This window comes from Polistes fuscatus, unplaced genomic scaffold (genome assembly GCF_010416935.1).
Source record: "Polistes fuscatus isolate 324 unplaced genomic scaffold, CU_Pfus_HIC Scaffold3, whole genome shotgun sequence".
In the NCBI taxonomy this organism is placed as follows: Eukaryota; Metazoa; Arthropoda; class Insecta; order Hymenoptera; family Vespidae; genus Polistes; species Polistes fuscatus.
Window position 1 is genome coordinate 4,926,279 of NW_025113107.1, and position 22,804 is coordinate 4,949,082.

General features: G+C 26.4%; 4 protein-coding genes across 8 annotated transcripts; 2 read left to right on the forward strand and 2 right to left on the reverse strand.

The window, feature by feature from the left end:
* Nucleotides 1–810: 810 nt before the first annotated feature.
* Nucleotides 811–4,489, reverse strand: LOC122520031 (L-asparaginase 1). Its single transcript, XM_043639921.1, has 8 exons — nucleotides 3,980–4,489; nucleotides 3,512–3,638; nucleotides 3,260–3,374; nucleotides 2,849–3,185; nucleotides 2,238–2,552; nucleotides 1,843–2,147; nucleotides 1,587–1,760; nucleotides 811–1,357 (listed from the first exon to the last, which is right to left on the reverse strand). Exons 1-8 carry the CDS (start codon nucleotides 4,179–4,181, stop codon nucleotides 1,019–1,021), a joined length of 1,914 nt encoding a protein of 637 aa, XP_043495856.1. The 5' UTR covers nucleotides 4,182–4,489; the 3' UTR covers nucleotides 811–1,018.
* A 915-nt stretch (nucleotides 4,490–5,404) lies between these two features.
* On the forward strand, nucleotides 5,405–9,650 carry LOC122519800 (small G protein signaling modulator 3 homolog). Of its 2 annotated transcripts, XM_043639507.1 has the most exons (16): nucleotides 5,405–5,530; nucleotides 5,601–5,703; nucleotides 5,833–6,011; nucleotides 6,137–6,235; nucleotides 6,361–6,524; nucleotides 6,652–6,862; nucleotides 7,014–7,144; nucleotides 7,259–7,492; nucleotides 7,562–7,656; nucleotides 7,746–7,891; nucleotides 7,988–8,085; nucleotides 8,165–8,344; nucleotides 8,421–8,531; nucleotides 8,690–9,000; nucleotides 9,087–9,247; nucleotides 9,345–9,650. In XM_043639507.1, exons 2-16 carry the CDS (start codon nucleotides 5,635–5,637, stop codon nucleotides 9,535–9,537), a joined length of 2,382 nt encoding a protein of 793 aa, XP_043495442.1. In that variant the 5' UTR covers nucleotides 5,405–5,530; nucleotides 5,601–5,634; the 3' UTR covers nucleotides 9,538–9,650. The 2 variants fall into 2 exon arrangements, with proteins under 2 accessions (XP_043495442.1, XP_043495441.1); XM_043639506.1 differs by having other exon boundaries at nucleotides 5,405–5,703.
* An 822-nt stretch (nucleotides 9,651–10,472) lies between these two features.
* LOC122519784 (eukaryotic translation initiation factor 2-alpha kinase) lies at nucleotides 10,473–14,758 on the reverse strand. Its single transcript, XM_043639474.1, has 12 exons — nucleotides 14,450–14,758; nucleotides 14,128–14,254; nucleotides 13,826–14,000; nucleotides 13,551–13,704; nucleotides 13,300–13,468; nucleotides 12,958–13,222; nucleotides 12,540–12,858; nucleotides 12,369–12,474; nucleotides 12,072–12,277; nucleotides 11,262–11,985; nucleotides 10,846–11,193; nucleotides 10,473–10,728 (listed from the first exon to the last, which is right to left on the reverse strand). The coding sequence occupies exons 1-12, from the start codon at nucleotides 14,650–14,652 to the stop codon at nucleotides 10,579–10,581; spliced, it is 2,946 nt and encodes a 981-aa protein (XP_043495409.1). The 5' UTR covers nucleotides 14,653–14,758; the 3' UTR covers nucleotides 10,473–10,578.
* Nucleotides 14,759–14,923: 165 nt separating this feature from the next.
* LOC122519783 (nuclear pore complex protein Nup155) lies at nucleotides 14,924–22,762 on the forward strand. Of its 4 annotated transcripts, none has more exons than XR_006304363.1 (29): nucleotides 14,924–15,027; nucleotides 15,323–15,484; nucleotides 15,570–15,707; nucleotides 15,806–15,902; nucleotides 15,980–16,143; nucleotides 16,239–16,384; nucleotides 16,467–16,732; nucleotides 16,815–17,065; nucleotides 17,154–17,407; nucleotides 17,503–17,676; nucleotides 17,758–17,863; nucleotides 17,935–18,149; nucleotides 18,232–18,329; nucleotides 18,406–18,598; nucleotides 18,674–18,768; nucleotides 18,853–18,949; nucleotides 19,082–19,159; nucleotides 19,243–19,439; nucleotides 19,546–19,693; nucleotides 20,049–20,284; nucleotides 20,377–20,524; nucleotides 20,623–20,721; nucleotides 20,799–20,919; nucleotides 21,001–21,111; nucleotides 21,192–21,312; nucleotides 21,383–21,505; nucleotides 21,611–21,741; nucleotides 21,996–22,077; nucleotides 22,653–22,762. XR_006304363.1 is itself a non-coding variant. In XM_043639473.1 (28 exons), the coding sequence occupies exons 2-27, from the start codon at nucleotides 15,349–15,351 to the stop codon at nucleotides 21,720–21,722; spliced, it is 3,921 nt and encodes a 1,306-aa protein (XP_043495408.1). In that variant the 5' UTR covers nucleotides 14,924–15,027; nucleotides 15,323–15,348; the 3' UTR covers nucleotides 21,723–21,741; nucleotides 21,996–22,063. The 4 variants fall into 4 exon arrangements, 2 of the variants coding, with proteins under 2 accessions (XP_043495408.1, XP_043495407.1); XR_006304364.1 differs by lacking the exon at nucleotides 22,653–22,762 and adding an exon at nucleotides 22,306–22,576; XM_043639473.1 differs by lacking the exon at nucleotides 22,653–22,762 and having other exon boundaries at nucleotides 17,938–18,149; nucleotides 21,996–22,063.
* The last annotated feature ends 42 nt before the right edge of the window (nucleotides 22,763–22,804 follow it).

Genomic DNA, 22,804 nt, shown 5'->3' on the forward strand with positions numbered 1-22,804 from the left:
TCTCATTTATTTTCCCCTACAAAAAAGTTTACAATATTTATAATAGAGCGTAGAATTTCTATATGCAAATTCCATTTTTTTTATTCATGTTAAATATTCTGTAAAGAAAAATTAATCACAGTGAGATCCAGTATTTTGCGAAATTATTCTAATATACGTTTCATAGAAAATATATTCTATTGAAGGAGAAAAAAAAGGAACTAATAAATTTATATATATTATATATTGTATATATAAAAAAATTGTATTGTATTCTAAATATCCCCAAAATGAAAAGAGAATAGGTGCCATTTGAATACATTTGAAATACATACTGCGGTATATAAATGGACGTACGAACGAACTTGCATATATACAATATATATTTCGATTGAAGTATAAAGATAATACAATTTAGTGTTGGTTAAAAAAAAGAAGAAAAAAGAAAGGAAAAACAAAAAAAATACTAGTATTAAAGTAAGACAAAGGAACAGATAAACGAATTTGCTGAGAGGGTTTATACATACCGCAACATCCAAAAAATATATCTGTATTATTGATATTGTGATATTATTGATGGAATAAACGAATAAAATATATAATTGATGCTGTTTTTTTCCGCCACCAAAAATAAAAGGAGAATACTTTCTTCTTACAACTTATAAATTTCAATATAGTCGTACATTTTTGTTTATTTTTCACAATTCTTACATAAATTCCTTTAAGATTAGTAAGTAATAATATAAATAAATATATTTAAGATATTGAATGTGTGTTATAAATATTATATACTGTGATATTTGTTATGTTATATAAAACAATACAAAAATGTCAAAATATAGTAATTTGTTTTTACTTAATTGATTAAAGTGTTACGAACGATACTGGATTAATTATCTAATCAATGTGTTAATTAATATTAAATATCTTGCCGTATATATTGAAGATCTACTATGGCTAATAAATTAAGTTTTATTAAATGATGATTTTGCCATATTGAAAATCTAGAATGACTTGTCTCAATATAAATAATATATTTTTATTTAATAGACTCGCGCGTGTAAAACGTAAGACACTCCATAGCGTCTACAGCTTCAACTAACCTTGCAAGATCAAGCGGTGTGTATCTGATCATATCGATAGATTCAGGATTTGCATTGTAATTTAATAATAATTTAATAATAGTTACGTCATTGTGAAGTGCAGCTAAATGTAATAACGTTCTTCCAGATGTATCCTTTATTTGTGAAACATTAGGATTAGCAATTAAAAATGATTTGAGACGTTTAGCGTTTCCACTTCCAACTATATCAAAAATTTTATTTCCTATATTATTTTCGTCTAGTTTAGCACCGTGTTCCAATAAAATGTAAATAATCTATAAATAATATAATACATAATCATTATTATTTATTTTTTAATATATTATAAGTGTACGTATTATACACATGAGCAGTTGATTATAAAATGGTGATCTATATAAAAAAATAAACCAATTTATCACATAGTTCACCAGCTCATATACGTACATTCTATATCGGTCAAATTGCACACACACACTCTCACTCACAAAATTGTGTTATTCGTATAATAAAATTATAATTCACCTTATGATGGTCACCATCAATAGCTTCGATAAGTGGAGTTCGATGATAACGATCTTTTTTATTAACGTTAGCACCCATTTTTAAAAGTTCTTGTACAATATTTAAATTTCCTTGACAACAGGCAATATGAAGAGCCGTTCGACCGTCCACGTTTGTTTGTGAAATGTTAGCCCCCTAAAAAAGAAAATAATTCGAAATAATAAAGAAGAAGAAGAAACGAGAAAAAATTATAATGAAATTGAATATAATCACTTACATACTCCATCAATGATTTTAATTTGTCGATATCGTGTTTAACTACTGCCGCATTGAGCATAGCAGGAAAAAGAATGGAGGTCAGTTCTTGAAATTCAACTCTTGAAGATAATTTTAATGACCTCGCTACGGCATTCACTAAATCTGTTTCGAACATGAACGGAAGTTGACTCGATGTTAATTCTCCTCGCAAATTGCTTTGCATTATTCTTTGCTTTTTTTTAATATCCCATTCTGTATTAGATAATACATAAGCTAATTTTGCTAGAGCGGCTTCTGGCGTCATATCAAAACCTGATATTACACCTGTTGACGATAATAAAAAGAAGAAAAAAAAAATTTCTAATATGACTCCAATTTATATACATACATGTACATATATATATATATATTAACCAGTTTCTTCTAATAATTTTCCTGCTTTGTAGGTACCCGATACACAACCAGTTGTACATTGTGTAATATTAATAATAATAACACCACGTTCTGTAGCCGCACGAAATTCAGAGAAAATATCTTCGCGATTGCTAGGCACGTTACCAGAACCATAGGTTTGCAACACAACACCTTCAGTTGGTGATTGAAGAAATGCTCTCACTAGATCTGCAGTAATACCAGGAAAAAGCCTCAAGAGACCGACGTTTCGATTCAATTTCGAATGTACCGAAAAGTTTCCTGGATTTGAAGGATATTTCGACAAACGATAGTCAACTAAAAAGATTTTTTATTAAATGATCGCTTATTCATTCATTAGTTATATGTGTATTATTATTTATTTTCAATATAAAAAAAATATATTAGGTGTGCAGAAATTAGTTCGGTATCTTTTTCAAACAAATTTAGTATTTATTTATAAAGTAATCTTTAAAATCTTTATAAAGTAATTTTTTTAAAAAATAAAAATTATAAATATAAATTAATATCAAAACACCGAATTAATTTCTACACTTAATATAAAAATCAAAAAAATATTATTTTGTGAAATTTGGAATAAATAATAACGCAACCTTCTATATTTATTCCGGCCGTAGCCAAAGGTGGAAAATTAGGGGAGTGAAATGCATCAAAAGATGTAGCCGAAACTTTACTGGTACGATTTCCTCGCATAAGATTCGTTCCAAAATATACGCATACTTCTGGTATACTATAATTGGCAGCTATCACCAAAGAAGTAAGAAAATTATCTATTCCGTCATTTCTTGTATCGAATATTGGAACTTGGGAGCCGGTTAAGATAACTATTTTATCGAGTTCCTCCAACATAAATGACAAAGCGGATGCTGTGTAACTCAAAGTATCCGTTCCATGTAATACCACGAATCCGTCATAATCGTCGTGATATTTCTTTAAAACAGAGAAAGTAATCCAATATTTAATAAAATCTGTCACATTGCGTAAATAAGTGCGCAATAATTTACTTTGATATCATTAGCAATACGAATCCAATCGTCCATAGTCATGTCACTGGAATCGCAAAGTGGTGAGTATTCTAATACGTCATAGATAACACGACACTTATCCGTAGTTTTAACCCTGGTAGAAAAAAAATCAAATGAATCATATATATATATACATTTTATCTTACAAGTGATTAATATTAAATAAATGCAAATAAATATATTATGTGTATAAACAATGTACTATCTCTTTACGATTAATAATACGCTTACGGTAAAACCAAAGGACCAAAGGAGTTGCTACTCGTTTTGCCATATATTTTCTCGGCATAATTACAATCATGCAGGTGAGAAAATTGTCGTAAATTATTGACAAAAGAATTGGCCTTCGGTATCAACACTAGAAAGTTAAAAAATATTAATAGAGAAGAAGGGGAAGTAATCCTACACATGCATTCAATATGATTGCATCAAATTAATCGTAAATCTTTGTTTACAAATTATAATGTATTATATAATATTAAATAATACGTATCTTTCAAGAAATTTCGATTATCTTTAAATATAAATTTTTCGAGAATAGATAATCAGAATAATATGGTCATGTAAGTTAATTTAATTCATTTTTTCATACTTTACAAAAGTATCGAAAAAAAAAATATAGGATTCCATTTAAAGAAATATTAATAACGTTGAAATCTTTCATTATAAATCCTTGCACTTTTTAATAAGATCACTCACCGCCTTTTTCATTTCTAATCATTCCTATGGTACCACCGGTGTATAAAACAAGAACCCGACTTTCCGACTTGACTTCACTCGTTAAATTTTGTTTTACAATCTCATTTTCTTCACTTTCATTTAAATTGATTTTATTTACTTTATCACCGACGTTATCGATTAATGATTTTTGATTATTTTCATTTAAGGTAGATCCTGACATATTGATACACTAATGTACTATGACGGACTGATAAATATTAATAAAGCCGTTCGATTAAATCAATCGTACTGCTATTACTAAATTCTTAGCTCAAGCACTATACTCATTTCATTCTCGGAAAAGTCACGTTATTTCTTACATGACTAATTCACATGGTCCATTATAATTCCTAACACTATATCTATGTTAAATGTTTTTGCTCGATATCGTTCGAATAAATTTCAACTTTCGAGCAATCAAAGTAAGATTATTTCTTATTGCGTCACACCTACATTACATAAGTTATAAATAAGTTTGCACTAACGTTCGACTTTATGCATATTAACATTAAAATATAATTTAATTAACATATAAAATATAATTAATTTACATATAAATATAATTTACACCTTTATAAATTATACGTATATATATACTTCGATATGAAAAAAAAAAACATTCTTCGTTATTTTACTTATTATTAAAATATTTGCTATCACCAATTTTTTGCAATCATTGATAACTTATTTCCCAATTACGATTACTCTCTTAAAATTGCTCGTGCTTTTCTATTTTGATTACTTCTTCTTCTTCTTCATTCTTTAATTTAGGCAAGTTGCCTGTTTCGTAATGACGTTTTTCTGCCTATTGCACTGTTAAATTGTCGCACCATCGTTTTCGTGGGCGCCCCGCACTTCTGCGGCCAATCGGTGATTTATCCCGTGCAATTCTGACAATTCTTCCGCTGTCCATTTAGGTATATATATATAAATATTATTTTTTTAACATATCTCATAATAGAAAATTATATTTTTTTTTCTAGTAATTATGTCTTCTTTTTCGATCATTCAAATTTATATAACAATTATATCTATTCAAGTTTATTTTTATTTGCACTTGTAAAAATATATTTATTAATTATCGATTTGCGTGTTAATATATATATATATACATGTATAGGAATATATTGTATAATCTAGAAAATTATAAAATGATTATACAAAAACTTTTTAACCCACTCTCGTATTACATATGTGATGAAACGATGTTTAAATTATATCGTATATTATTTTCATTGGATTTTATTATTTCATTGGATTTTAATGTCGTAAGAAAATTTTTATTTATTTAAATTACAATAATATCAAATATTTTGTTAAATATTTAAATATATTGCTTTATATTCCGATTACATTTTGAAATGACATTGAATTTAGATTTACAGGATTTTGAAAATGGCGCTCTAATGACGACATGTTTAAATGCTCATTCCATTGGATCGATCATCTGTGTAAGAAACATATGTGTAGTAAATGTTACGAATTACACGTATAGCCACTATAGAATAAACAAGAATAAAATATATCAAAGTATGTGATAGAGATAAAAAATATATTTAATTTATAAAATAATTAATTAATGTGTATATATTGTTCAAAGATTTATAACATTAATCGAGATTAAGTGATAAAAGATGGATATTGCAAAATCTTTTTTCAACGTACGCAATCATGAAGGTTATGTTGGAAAAGAAGATCATAATGTAAATATTTTTATTGTTTATTATATAGCAAGATTTTATTATAATTACTATTATGTAACACGCATATACACATAATTGTATGTACATATCATCTATTTATAAGCAAGTAATTAAACTAATTTGTCTTAGAAAAAGTTAGAAATAAGCTTGTCAGAAGATGAATTGGAAGCAGGAGAAAAGAATTCAAGAGAACATTTGTCACCTGTACCTGGTGAACCATTTTCTGCTTTAACATCATCCATGTGGCCGCAAGATATTTTAGCTAAATTGAATCAACCGGATGATCCTAATTCCCAACCCGAGTATAGGTATTACTATAGAAATTATTTCAGATTTAATATTTTTCCATATATTTTAATATATTTCTTATATATAGTTTTGCAATTATGTGAATATACTTTATTATATTAAAAATTAAAATATTACGTTGTAGGTTTGATGAATTTGGTTTTCGTGTAGAAGAAGAAGACGGACCAGAACAAAATTCAAAAAAAATTCTTGGCGTACCTTTTGTAGAAGATCCTCAACATAGGTATCAATAAAAAGAATTTAATTATTCTTAACCGTCTGCTCTATGATTTAATATGTGAAGATACATGCCATATTCGATACTATATTTCATGCTAAATTTATTCTAATTTATTTTTATGCTTTCAGATTACAATGGGTTGCCCTTTTGGAATTCAGTAATAATAAAGAAGATTCTGATTTTTCATGGCAAAATGTTAATCATAGATTGTCCCGTACTGATAAATTACGTGACATGGTTCGCCGTGGTATACCACATTCTCTCCGCCCTCAAATTTGGATGAAAATGTCTGGTAATACATGACACATTAAATCTGATTATTTAAATATATTTATATTTTGTTTGAAAAGAATATAATATAAATTTTATTTTGTTTTATTTATTTATTAATAAAAATAATTTATATTGCAATTCAACAGGTGCATTACACAAAAAGCATACCTCAGAAATGATGTATAAAGATATAGTAAGAGCATCTAGTAGTGACGTACTTGTGACTAATAAACAAATAGAAAAAGATCTTCTTCGTATTATGCCTGCAAATGCATGTTTTAGTCATCTTCATAGTACAGGAATACCACGTTTACGAAGAGTTATGCGTACTCTTGCTTGGTTATATCCAGATATTGGGTAAAGATAATACATATATGAACATAAATTAAAGCGATTAACTCCAGTTTTAGAGTTTCATGGAGATAATCGATTTGGCAAATGAATAGCTTATTTAATATTATTGTAATATTAAAAAATAATATATATTACGTTTATATTGTGTATTAAGGTATTGTCAAGGTACTGGTATAATAGCTGCCTCACTATTACTCTTATTAGAAGAAGAGGATGCATTTTGGATGATGGCAACTATAGTTGAAGATCTGTTACCTGCTTCATATTATTCAGCAACATTATTAGGTAATACATTTTCTATAAACACTTCTTCGACAGTTAAATTTTATTCTCTATCATAAATGATATTAATTGTTAATTCTATAATCAAATATATTATTATATATTCTTGCAAAACAGGAGTTCAAGCAGATCAAAGAGTCCTACGCACATTAGTATCTAATTATTTACCAGATATCGATCATGTATTAGAACAACATGATATAGAATTAAGTTTAATATCTCTACACTGGTTTCTCACATTATTTGCATCGGTTGTACATATGAAGATTCTATTACGAGTATGGGATTTATTTCTTTTCGATGGTTCTATTGTCTTATTTCAAATTACTCTTGGAATGTTAAAGATGAAAGGTATTAAGAAAAATTATAATATGTTTTATTAAAGCATATAATTAAAATATGAAAATCATATTATTATAGAAGTAGAACTGAAACAACTTGAAAACTCTGCACAAATATTTAATGCTCTTTCGGATATACCTGGAGATATTGATGACGTAGATCAATTATTTCATGTAAGTTAAATATATATATATATAATATAATAATTTCATTTTTTCTATTATATATTTATATATAATAAAATTAATTAAATTTTATATAGATATCATTAGAAGTAAGTGGATCATTAACTGACGTTTTAATCGAAACTCATAGGCGACGTCATTTAGCATATTTAATGGCTGATCAAGGTGCATTAGTTGGCAATCCAGATTCAATGCCAAATTTACCAAAACATCATTTAAATAGGTAAATAATTTAACTTTATTTTTCAAATAAAATATAGATTATATTTATAATATTCATATATTAATAATGTAATGATGATAATAATGAATTTTTAAGGCGTCAGATAAAAAGAAGTAAATCAATGTTACAAACATTTTTGTTTGGAAATGATAATGAAGAAGATGACGCAAAATCAAAAAATATTCATCAAACTGGTTTGTTATATATATTTTACATTTTTAATTATTTGCTTCAAGTACATATTTATTTGTATATATTTTTATATTGTTTTAGAAATTCTGGTTGATTTGAGAGAATCTATATTACAAGTTGCAAGACACTTTATAAATGTTGATCCCAAATTAAATAATGTTATGCTTATAGCGGATTACAGAATGGAAAGTCATGCAGAAGATCATGATAGTTATATAAATGTATCACGTACTAGAAAAAGAAGAGCTAAAGCATTATTGGGTATAAATTATTTAATAGAAATAAGATAATTATATATAAAAATATCAATAAATGCGAATCTCTGGATAATTTATAGATTTTGAAAGGCATGATGACGATGAACTTGGATTTCGTAAAAATGATATAATTACCATTATTAGCCAAAAAGATGAACACTGTTGGGTAGGAGAACTCAATGGACTTAGGGGTAACATATGTGAAAGATATATTATAATAATTAATTTTCTTACGCTTATATTTTATTGTTTAAGGTTATTTTTTTTTTGTAACACAACTTATATATATATATATATATTCAAATATTATTCGCTATTCTTTAAATATTACATTTAAGTTTATTTGTAGGCTGGTTTCCTGCTAAATTTGTTGAATTATTGGATGAACGAAGCAAACAATATACATGTGCAGGTGATGATGCAGTCAGTAAGGCTGTTACAGATTTAGTAAGAGGTTCCTTATGTCCTTCTATAAAAGCAGTATTAGAACATGGAATGCGAAAACCATCGTTCTTAGGAGGTCCATGTCATCCATGGCTTTTTATAGAAGAAGCTTCTAGTAGAGAGATAGAAAAGGATTTCAATTCTGTGTACAGTCGGTTGGTACTTTGTAAAACATATAGACTGGATGAAGATGGTAAAGTTTTAACACCTGAAGAAGTAAGTTTTTGAAAATAATTATTACTTATGTTTTTACTTTTCAAATTTACACAGTAAATAATAATAAGTAATTGTTTTAACTTTAGTTATTATATCGATGTGTACAATCTGTAAACTTGTCACATGATAATGCACATGCACAAATGGATGTTAAATTACGTTCATTAATTTGTCTTGGATTAAATGAACAAGTCTTACATCTATGGCTTGAAGTTTTGTGTTCTTGTGTAGAGGTAGTACAAAAATGGTACGGATTAAAAATATTTATAACATGAAATAAATACGAAAATTCTACATATTTTTACTTCGTATCATATTGTTAATACGGTTAATAATGAATTTAGGTATTTTCCATGGAGTTTCATAAATAGCCCGGGATGGGTACAGATAAAATGTGAATTAAGAATACTTAGTCAATTTGCATTTAATTTAAATCCCGATTGGGAATTGCCAGTAAAAAAGGAACAATCTCAACCTTTGAAAGATGGTGTTCGAGATATGCTAGTCAAACATCATTTATTTAGTTGGGATCTTTAATATATAATTTTTAAATAAATGTTAATATATCTGAATTATATTATAGATATAAAAAGAAATCACGTTATAAGCTGGAAGAAAGATTCCCATTAAAGAATTATGTAGATAAATAATTTATGATTATATAATTAATTATGTATATGTAAATTATTATGTTAGAAATTTATTTAGACAAAAACAATAATATTTTAGGTATAATATAATTTTACAATATATTTTATTTAATGAATTAATTTAATTAATTTAATGAAAAAGAGTATTTCAGTTTGAAATTTTTTTAAATTTATTTTAAATATATTTTATTCATGTTAACCTCATGCACAGGTTGTTATACTTGTTGTATGTGGGACTGTTGTTTAACATAGATAATATTTTAATAATAATAGTGAGATAGATCTTTGCTCTATTCGTATCTTGGAACTATCGTCACAGGATCGCTAAAATGAGCAGTTGGAAATAAAAATATTATGTTTAATATGTGTGAATTTAAGGAAATTTAATCTCAAACAAAGAAGAAAAAGAGCTACACGAAATAATATAATCTATAATAATTGTTATACAAAAATAATAAGACAGCACACACACACACACACACAAAATGAATAATAATTATAATTATGTAGTAAATCTGTTGTGATAATAGTAATATATATATTTAAATAAATTTTAATTAAAGTCATTTTATTATTTTTATTTTAAAATACACATATTGTCATAAAAAATATATTTTTGTATTTATTCTATTAAAGTTATTTTTTTCTAGGAATATAAAGCATTTGATGTAAACAAAAGGAGATTAAATAATGAAAATGCAAATTATTTATAAATATTATATATGTAATAAAGAACAAAAAAATTATACATATAAAATAAAAAGAATATATCGCTATTAAAATATAAACTTTTTTGTAATGATTAAAAGGAACATATTCCAAAATGAAATTGCATTAATTGTAGTTCTAATATTGACAAATTTAAATGTTCTCATGATTTACTATTACTATTATTACTACTACTTATTAAAAAGGAATATCTTACGAGCTACGGTAATTCAAAATGCCACTTTGAATCTTCATTAATGCCAAAACCATTTTCTTTTCTGTAATGAGACAATGGTGGTTTAGCTTTAATCCCTATTGCTGTAGGCCTTTTTTCAGGTTTCTCATCCAGCATAATATTCAGTAATTTATGCTACAATATGAAAAATAAGAATAAATATATATATATAAATTAAATAATCTTATTATACGGTTAAAATGATTTAAAATAAAAATAACAAAAATATATATACTTAAAAATTGCTTTTACCTCAGCTGGATAATGCATTTCAAAATCCTTTGGAAATGATAATCGACGTAAATTTGTAAGGGTCATTACTCTTTCCATTTCTGTACTAAATGACGTTAACAGTTCAAAGAAAATAATTCCTAAAGAATATATATCTACTTTGTAATTATAAACCTGTCCATTCATTTGTTCAGGTGACATATATAACTGAGTTCCAACACAAGACGTATGTAAATTATGTTTTACATCTGTATTTTCACTTCGATCTGACGAAATACAAGTTTCTTTATAGCCTTCGGTCATAGCAGTAACAAGACCAAAATCTCCAATTTTTATCTTATCATCATAAGCAAAAAATATATTTGATGGCTGTAAATAATAAAATATAATTTTGTCATGCGATGTGTTGATATAAATATGTTAACAATTAAGATTACCTTTAAGTCACGATGAATAAGACCTTGTAAATGAACGTATTCTACGGCATCAACTATTTGATGGAATATATTTAATATTATATTATTATCCCTTGGACTTGTTTGCTTTTTAAGCCATTCTCTTAGGCTAAACCTTTGATACAATTGCATTTGTATATACAAAAACATTTTCGTAGATTTACGATTAATAGATTTTTCTTTTGAATTAATGGAAGGTAAAGTTTTTCTACGTTTTGTATATTCTTTCTTTATACGCAATGGATTATTTTTAAGAGATAAAACATATTGGGAATCATTATCGTCGCTTAAATCATCTTCTGTTTTACAAGATTGTGAGTCAGAACTTTCTGTGGTAGAAACATCAATATCTATGACATTTTCTTCGTTTTCTTTTTTTTCAGAATTTTCAAATACGATAAAAGAATCATCATTGTCATCAACATGATTAAGAGCATAAGCTTCACAAGCACTATCTACAGAAGACTGTTCAGGTATTGAAACCTCCATGTGAATGGAATTATTACATTTTTGTTCACTTTGGCTTGTTTCTATTGAAAACTCGGATGATAGAAACTTCTTTTTAGAAATCCATTGTTTATCATGTTCTTCTAACCAATCAATAGGAGGACATTCAAACCATGCGTTAAAATATCTAACAATATTGCAATGATCCAGCTTTGCTAATGCTTTAACTTCACGCATAACACGTTCTCTAGAACCTTGACTGTAAAATGAATATATATTTCAATTTTAAAAATATAGATATACTATTATAATATACTAATTATAAAAGATTTCTATAAAAATTACCTGTTCGGTAATGCAATTCGTTTAATAGCATAATTACAATCATCTATTTTATTTTTAGCTTCAAATACAACTCCATAACCACCTTTGCCTAAACAATCAATTGGTTCAAAATCTGTGAGATAACGTGATTTGAAATTAACATTCTGTCCTTGATCTGTAGTTTCTGTAGAACTCTTAGATTCTATGTGTCGTTCTATTATCAATGGCTGTAATATATAAATGTTTATAATAATAATGAAAAGATTTTACACAAATAATATAACATGGATAAATGTAAACAATTTTATACTAACTTACTGGAGCTATAGCATCTTTGGCTGTAGCTGCTCCATTTAATAAATGTTGAGTCCATATGAAATTGAGCAGAAGTGCGGTAGTAATTGATATCACTAATACTTCTTTCCTAATAAAAGAATTATTTATATACTTTCCATAACTCTATTTAATTTTGATTTATTTAAAACTTACCACCAATACCAGAGGGAAACAATAATGACTTGTACTGGAGTTTCATCATCATCATATTCATCATCAGACTTTTCATAGAAATTTCTGATATCTTCATTTTTAGTAAATAATAAATTGGCATTACTATTATAAGAACATTGATTGTACTTATTTAATTGTAAATATTCTTTTGAATATAAATAGAAACCATTTCCATTAATGTAATCTGAATTATACATTACAGATAAAGCAGTTGCACTACGTACACTAGCTATTTCAAAAGAGATATTCTTATCATCATTTTCTTTTTTACTTAATGGATTAGTTATCAGCGCTGTATCTGAAAAAGAATATTAAATACTACGTTACATGTCTCTGAGTGATATGATATATTTAAAACTACATTTGTATAATATTTAATAATTCTATAATTATATACCAGAAGCAGGATATGGTTTCCAAGGAATCTGCGAATGTTGTGTAAACGTAGTTGAAGATTGCCCTAAAGATTTATGGACTTGTTCATTTTCTTGTACATATAACTGTCTATCATGCATTCCTATATAAATACTAGGTGCTATTTGAAAATCAGAGCCCCAAGTCCATTGAGAGTTATCAAATAAATTAACTTTTTTCAATCTTTTGTTATAATTGACACTTTTTCTTTCTTCTTCTTGCCATATTGTAACAATTGGAGAATCAAACTATAAGAAACAGTTATCATAAAACAATTCACACAATTATTATTTTATTATTATTGTTTTAAATTAATAATTCTAACCTTATATTGCCATAATTTTATATTAGGAGCATCTTTTTTAATTGCCCAAACCAGTCCTTCTGGAACAATAACTTTAATCTCAAATTCTGGAATTTGTGCATTATTATTATTACATACATTTTGATTGGGAATTAAAAGTAATTCGTGTTGTCCTACACTGAAGTTCCACCTATTTAAAAAGTAAATATATATTATAATCTTATTTTATATAATGCAATAAAAATTTAAATGATACATTGATAAAACTTTACTTTTCTTGACCACTATGTGGCTCAACTGCTCTGACAGTATTTTGAAGGTGTTGAATAACAAGTATTTCTTGATCAATATAACTGTCCGTAGTAATATTATAACAACCATTGATGTTGCATTCGTATATTATTTGTCCAGTTTTACTCAATACTCCTATTAACAAATGAATTAAGATTATAACAATTATATTTAACTATAGTAATAAATGTATATAATAAATTAATTACACATATTTATATATTAAAATATTATATTAAGTATATATAATAATTACCATAAGATCGTGTTTCTTTCCCTCCAGAAAATACCATATCATCAGAATAACGAAATGAAGAAGATAATAATTGTTCAGCCTTGACTGGTAATTTTTCTAAATTTTCACCATCGAATTTATATAATCCTCCTCCTAAAGATGGAATTAATCTAACCCACTGTCCATTATTATTAAGCTATAAAAAATAATAGATAAATTAAACAGGTATAAAATAAAAACATAAAAAGAATATAATTAATTAATTATTAATACATTAATGGACATATTCTATATTTAATTATGTTAGTATGTAATCAATATACTTCTCTTCGATGAATGTTAGACGATAGCATAGGACTTTCATTAAATTCCAAAGACCATAGTTTCTTTCCGTTATTGGTAACATCTAACGCTGATACTTTGCCATCCAATGTACTTATAAAAATTAAACTAAAACAATAAACAAAACATTATTTCATATTAATCAAATAAATATTATTTATATTAGATAGTGCAATTTCATATTAAAAATGTTTTTCTTATTAAGAACATTTTATTTTAACATTAATTATTAAGAACAAAATAATTCAAGTAATTTAGAAGAAAAAAATATATAAGACCATTAATTGAATTTTAATACATCACCTTTGAGAATTTTGATAAGGTTCACATATTGTCAAGTGATCTATTTTGGCACAGTTAACAAGAGTGAAATTGTATAAAATAACGATTATTGCATAAAAGTACATTTCTTTCATAAAATATATCTTTGACATGTTTCTTTTAAAAATATATTTATTTACTGTACACGATGTTATTTTTTTAGACACATAGATCTTATTGTTCATTTAAATACAAAGATAATACACTCATTGTATATAAAGAAACTGCATAATTACATATTTATATGTAAATATATTGTTTTGAATAATACAAATATAACTATAATACCATATATAAACAAATAAACAGATGTGAATATAGCTTATAATTCATTATATTTTATGCCAGCACGAATTTGTACACACACATCATATGACGTGAAATAACTTGAAGTGAAAATTGAGATTATATTCAACTATATTTATTTTTTCTGCCTTTAAGTTTATCAAACTGAATGTGTGGCGCGAATCAAACGGGTGTGAACTCGTGCGGATACCTGTCGTTGATTAATATGCGTAAACAGTTTTAATTAAAACTTTAAGAAGATATCATTAGTTCAGGTATATAATTATAATTATATATGTTAATATAAATTTTTTCAAAAGTTGTATGTATATGTACAATTATATGTAATAACAATTATTTTTGATTGTATTTATATTGTGAGTTAACCTCTACGTACCGGTTTTTTAAGAGTGAAAAAACATTTATTAAAGAAAATAGTACATAAATTTGTATTGTTAGATAATTTTAATAATTTCTTAATTAATCTATGCATTTAAATATGTAATCCATAAATAGATATCAATGTTTTTCATTATAATACATTGTTCTTATACAATTTGTTTATTTCAGATATTGAAGAGTAAAACGTTAAAAAAATGTCACTTACAGAAATGGAGCCGCTTAAAATACATTTAGATGCTTTAGAAATGGCTGGGAAAATGGTTGATAAACATATCACTGCAGATAGTAATTTTCCATCTTTAATTAATTTAATGCGATGCAATATTCAAGGTATTCAAGGCTATCATATTAGATTTTATTATTATTTAGTATTATATTTTATAACCAATTATTAATAAAGATAATATTTTAATAGGTGGACCAACTGTTAGTGGTCTTGACGATCATGATTATCCAAGTTTAAACGGATCATCAATAAATTTGACAAATATAAATCAAATGAAAATACACAGTAAAATTCCTTTGCCATCTGAAGTTATGGAACATTTTGGCCGTATCCTTATAATATTGTATATATATATGTGTGTGTTTTTAAATAGTTTACAGTCATTTTTATTTTAAATGTGTATTATTTCCTTAATATTTATTTAGATATGCAATGTCATTGTATGATGGGTTTATTCACAGAAATTTCGAAAGCATGGCTTACGATTGACAGCGATATTTATGTGTGGTCATATGAAAACGAGTACTATTTATTATTTTCTTGATAATGAAATAATAAAATACACTAATTGTTTATAATTGACAAATTTTATCTTCTAGAGCTGATGTCGCATACTTTGATGGATTGAACGAGACTATTATAAGCGTTGGCTTAACCAAACCAAAACCAGGCATATTTCAAGGGTATGTCAAATATCTATTAATTTTGACTACAACAGTTGAAATAACTATACTGGCAGTAATACTGAATGAGAATGATAATGGTAATATATTTCTTCTTCTGTTTTTTTTTCTGTTTATTAACATCCTCTCTCATACATGTTTTATATTCATATACAATGAATCATTTTATTAACAGATAAATCAATAGAAATGCAATTGGTACCAGAACCCATTTTTACTGTCTCTACTGATGGTATTGGTATAACCACCATTGCCAATACGAATAATGGTAGAATTTTTCTTGGTGGTAGAGATGGCTCATTATTTGAAATATGTTATCAGGTAAATATATTGGAAAATTAAAAGAAATAAAAATGTTGAAAATATCATTTTCATCAAATAAATATTTATATGTTGTCTACAGGCAGAAAGTAGTTGGTTTAGTAAACGTTGTAAAAAAGTTAATCATTCTGAAGGGCCATTATCGTTTGTAATACCTTCATTTGTAACTATGGCTTTATCTGAAGAAGAAGCAATAATACAAATTTCCATAGATGATTCTCGTAATATTTTATATACTTTAGGAGACAAAGGTACTATTACCGTTTGGGATATTGATAATGGTGGTGCATCCAAAGTTACATCATTTTCTCAAAGTTCACTAGTTCAAAATACTGTTCATGTTGTCAAGTATGAAATTTTTTATATTTAAAGTTCTTATATAATTTTTATAAATACACACAAAAATTATATATTTATATTTATTTAATAGAACTCTTGATAGTAATAATTTTCGACCTCTGGTGAGCATATCTGCTATAACAGAAAGTGAATCGATACATTTGAATTTGGTTGTGGTGGCAGCTACTGGAACACGCTTTTATTTCTGCTGCACACCACCTTCAAATCCATCGAGTAGACCGCAAGGACTTCAATTAATACATGTCAGATTGCCACCAGGCTATGCTGCCAATGCTCCAGTAACAAGACCCAAGAAGGTTCAAATGGCGCATTACAGAAAAGGTTGATTAATTTAGAACTTAATAAAATTTTATAAGTATTAATTTGTTTAAAAATATTGTCTTCATATCATTTATTTTTTCGTCTATAGGAACATTAATACTTGTCTGCGGTGGTGATACAGAAAGTGCATGGTGTTTAAGTAACGATGCATATCCTTTCACAAATTATTTAGCTGAAACTCAAAGTATCCTACCTCTTGATAGTCCCGTGTGGGCAATGGCAGAAATTATTGGAGAATCGGCTATGCATATGGAAAAACTAAGCACTACACAAGGAGAACCACCTCTTCTTGTTAGACAACACATGGAGCCACCTAGAAAGTTTATATTTTTAACAACTCAGGTATTATAAAAATAAATAAATATATTATTTATTATAAAATCTCTATTTTGATATTATCTCTTTTGTATCTGATAATTTTGTTTATTTCTTCATAGGGTGCAATAATTTTAATTCAAGTACGTCCTGTAGACATTTTAAGGCAACTTTTGTTAGAACAACGTGGACCTGATACAGAATCAGTTCGAGCTTATTTTCAATCGCAATCTCCAGAACAAGCATGTGCAACATGTTTAATTTTAGCTACATTAGAATCTTCTCAAAACACTCAGGTACTTTATAAATATATTTATTGCAATTTATATAATAATAATAATAATATGTCAAAGTATATTTTCTTCTTTTAATTCTAGTTATGTGAATGGGCAGCAAGAGCCTTTTTCTTATATGGTGGACAAAAAGTATCAGGGATTATTCCTACAATTGATAGGCATAGCAATTTTCCTAATATACATACAGGTATTACTAAACATATATACACTCTGATATAAATAAGCAGAACAAAAAATAATGATTAATTTTTATTTTAGCAGGAGACCTACGTTCATCAACACCTAGAGTACAAATTTTTGATACAAGATCTCAAGCATTTAGGCAACAACCACAAGTGGGTCTAAATTCTGATGTTACTTTGCAACAATTTTCAGCAAAGCACGGAGGTTTATATTTGTATGTAGGAAGAATACTTCGACCTATATGGAATCTGCGTTGTATAAAACAAGAACTTGTAAACAATAAAACTCAGGTAACTAAATAGAAATAAATTACTATGACATCAAATAATATATAGATATAATTCTTGTATTATATTTTATAATGTGTTACAGATATCTAGTACAATTCCACCTAATCAAATTAGATGGATATTGAATCATCTACAAGCTTTAAGGTTTTTTCTTAACAAAAATACAAATATTACTAAGCAGTATGTATCACATTATTACATAAGTCCTATAAATTTACTGTAAGATGTATGTATATTTGTCAAATTATTATTACAGACATAATAGTGCAAGAAGTATCACGGATGAATTTGAAACAACGTTACCTAATCTTTATCAAGAACCTATTGTAGAGGAAAGAAATTCCTTGGATGCTCTAAAAGTTTTTATTACTCATGCTTGTGAGGTGTTAGGTTTATGGGAAATTTTATGCGAAAACCAATTAAATAATATTATTAATTGTCTTTCTAAGGTAATTGTCGTTTAGTATAAATTTCTTATATTCTTTTCTAATCACTAATTTTATTTTCCTCTCCCTTTTCTTTAGGATCAAATTAGTCAATTTTCTACGGCCACATTTAGGGATTTAATCTTAATTGGACATGAAATATCATCTTTACTTATCATTCATTTAATTGATAGGTATAATATATATGTTATATATTATATATATACATAAATATTTTTAAAAATTTTACAATTACATTTAATTATAAATATTTTCAGTTATCTTGGCGACAATGCATCTGTAGATGCAGTAAGTTCCAGATTAAGAGAGGTTTGTCCAAATTTGTATAGAAGTGAAGATGCAGTATGTTCAAAGGTATGCTAATTGTATATTTGTATATATGTATTATTTTTATCAAAATAATATTTTGAAAATATTTAATTTACATTTCTATACTTCATAATAATAATTATTTTTAATAAACATATTTAAAACAACAAATTGCAGGCAAATGAAATAATATTGAAAGCAAAGAATTGTAAAAATTCAGATGAGAAACAAGTTTATTTGCAATCTGCATTAAAGGTAAAAAATATTAATATATATCTTTTATTTATAAAATTTAATTTAATTTCAATATAAACTAATTATTGATTTTTCATATGTAGCTTTGTAAAGAAGTGGCACCAAGATTAAATTTGAGTGCCGTGTGTCAGCAATTTGTGGCTTGCCAGTTTTATACAGGAGTTCTAGAATTGTGTATTTGCTGTGCAAAAAGAATAGATCCTCATAATGCTGCATTACATTTTTATAAAAATAATGAACCTGTAGAAGATCAAGAAGGAAATATGGCTTATATAAAACGGTATGATATTTTAATTATTTTTATTTATCAAATAAAATGACGTGATTGCGAATAACACATTTCATATATGTACATATATAAATATATATCTTTTTTTTTATTATAGATTAGAAATTTACAAAGAATTTACTTCAATGTTGGATCACATTTTTAATCAGAACATGTCAAGTCCGTTAACACCAACTATACCAAGTAAACCGGGACCAGCTCTACATAATACTTCTGCTGTACCAATAATACTTACAAAAGACATAGTAAGTTAGTCTAAAATATATGTTAATGAAATATTAATATGTTATACCAAAAATCATAGAGACAGAGGGAAAAATACATGTTGCATTAGACATAAATATATATGTACTGTTTGTTTCTGAGAAAAAGTCTCTGGGGTAACGCAGGGGCAAAAGAAGTTTCATGGTCAACTGTAGATAAAAAAAAACATTTGAGCATTTGCTCCAATCAGACCCACAGGAGACTCCCCTTTCTGACATGGGACTTCTTTTCACAAACGAACAGTATATAAGTCTCAAGTATGTTTTATTACATGTACATTTTAATACTATTAACAATATAATAACATTTTTAACTTCACAAATATTATACTTTTAGTTATATGAGATTATAAATGATGCATTACATTCCCCTTGTGAAATACTTCATACTGCGGTATATATATGGATGATTGAAAGAGGGCTACATGGAGAACTTGTTGCTCTTGCAGCATCTTCATTAGAAACTTATTTGAGTCGTGTTAATGCACCCGAATTACTTTGGCAATTTTATGAAAGAAATAAAAATCATGCTGCTGCGGCAAAAATTTTAGATTCTTTGGCTACTAAACCTTCGTACGTATTTATATATTTTAATATTTATATTTTATTTATTAACAGTTTATTTAGTCTATGTATACTATACTAAATTTAATATATCTTTATAGTTCAGAGATATCATTGTCAGAAAGAGTAGAATATTTAGCACGTGCAGTTGTTTGTATGCGAAGTGATCAAGCCGGTTATGCACCTTATCTTGGAATTTTCTTGCGTGAATTAGAAGATAAATTAGAGGTTGCTAGGATACAACAACAAGTAAGTTATATGATCTATCAATTACAAATAATGTTATATTTGTATCTATATATAGATATATAAATATAATATTTATATATTTTTTAATTATTTAATAGATACTAGATACGATCTGTAGTCAGCAACATATTTTCGATCCTGTGACTGTCCGTGATGCTAAGTTAAAATTGAATTCTTCGTTACTCGATATTACACAGGTTTGTAAATGTAATAATATTTATATTAATAAAATATTAATTTAAAAATTTTACAATTCATGTATTTCTTTTGATAGCTTTATGAGGAATATGCAGAACCTTTAGAACTTTTAGAATGTAAACTTGCTATAATTCATTGCTCCGGACATCAAGATGCAATGTTAATTCAAGGAATTTGGACCAATATAATCAACAATGGTATTTATTTTTAAGACACATAATAGAATACCTATTTCTATTTTAATATAATTAAATTTGTAATTGCATTTTTAATTTTAGAATTAAAAAATGCTGAAGCATCATCTCCAGAAGATAAAATGGCGATTCTAATGACCAAAGTTAAACTTCTTGGTCAAGAATATTCAGGATCACCACATTGTTTTCCGATAGGTAGGCAATCCAAAAATATACGAAAAACATTAGAAATTTATTAAAGACTAATTAATCAAATGGATTAATTCTTCTTTCAGAGTTCTTAATAGAACAATTGGAAATAAAAGCATGTAAATTAAAAACTTCCAATAATTGTATTATTACAGTATTTTTAAAGTTAGGTGTATCGATGGAAGATCTTTTAGATTACTATGATAAGTATGTATAAAACTATTGTGATAAATATTTCTATTCAATACGTAGTTACTTTATATTTTTTTTCTTTTAGGATGATTGGAAAAAATACACGTATTTGGTTAAACAAAGGAAATGAATTCCATTTAATAGATTCCACTGCAAATTTAATCAATTACATTATCCAAAATCAAAACATTACTAATTCTTTTAACAGGTAAACGATTTTATTCTTATAATATAAAAAGAACATTGGTTTAATTTTTAAAATTGACGTAAAAGAAGTACCTATCTACTCTTTCCCTTTTTCTTTTGTTTTCAGAGAAAAACTAATAGTTAAGTGCCAAGATGTTGTCTCTAAGTGTCTAACAATTTTATTTAGTAAACCTAATAGTGAACATCTAATAGCAAAACTTAGATCGATGCGAATGTAAAATTGATAAATAATTCACAGTAGGTACAAAATAAGATAATGCATAAATAAGTATTTTTTTGGAGAGCTGGATATTTAACACAATAATTTTAAACAATTATACATCTTTTTGAGATAAGAGATATACAACTAATTACTGTTATCAAACAATATGACTGTTTTAAAATTTTTTTTATTTTTTAGTGTCAATTTTCTTCCAATATATATTACCGAACTATTTTTGAAAAATTATCGAATTTAATAAAAACTGTTTATCATTTCTGCTCATTTTTAGGATACAGAAATCTATTATCCTATATTAACCTAGAATCCTACTTCCTAAGGAAGAATGCTATGGCAAAAGAAAAAGATCATGAGTGAGTTTGATATAATATCAATATTAATATATATATATATATATATGTATTATGTTTCAATAAATATTTTCTTGTACGACTTCTTCTTCAGCTTGATATATTCGTTTTATTTAGTTATAATTAAAATTATTGTATTATTCCTGTAATAATAATAGCAGAGAGATAGCATAATACACAAATCCAATGAAATAAGATATATTGAAAAAGTATTACCTGTATAATCCATAGGTTAAAAGCATTTTGTGTATTCGAGTAAATCAACGATAACGAGAAACATTTGAAAGTGTTCTAAGAAGAAAGAAATACTAGAAAATCCTACTGTCTCATAACTATGAATTATTTTCAAGAAGAAAAACACCCATAAATGACCACATCGAAATATGAAAATAATATGTAATAATATCGTAGCTTAAAATATTACATGACAAATGTGATTGATATACAAGGTTTTTTTTATGTAACAGAGAAATGATCTAAATATAACTTCGATTTAACTGTTCTTATACGCAATTTGATAAATTGTTTGAGAGCTATATTTCTCTGATAAATAGAGCATAATTGAATATTATTTACAGACTATCATTTTTCTATGTTAACAATAACAACTTTAGTAGTATCAATTTTGCCGAAGAAAATTGTTAACTAAAGCTGAATCGATCGAAAGTGGAATTACACAGTAAAGAAGGAAAATTGTCGCTCATTATTTCCTTGACACTCTAAATAACAG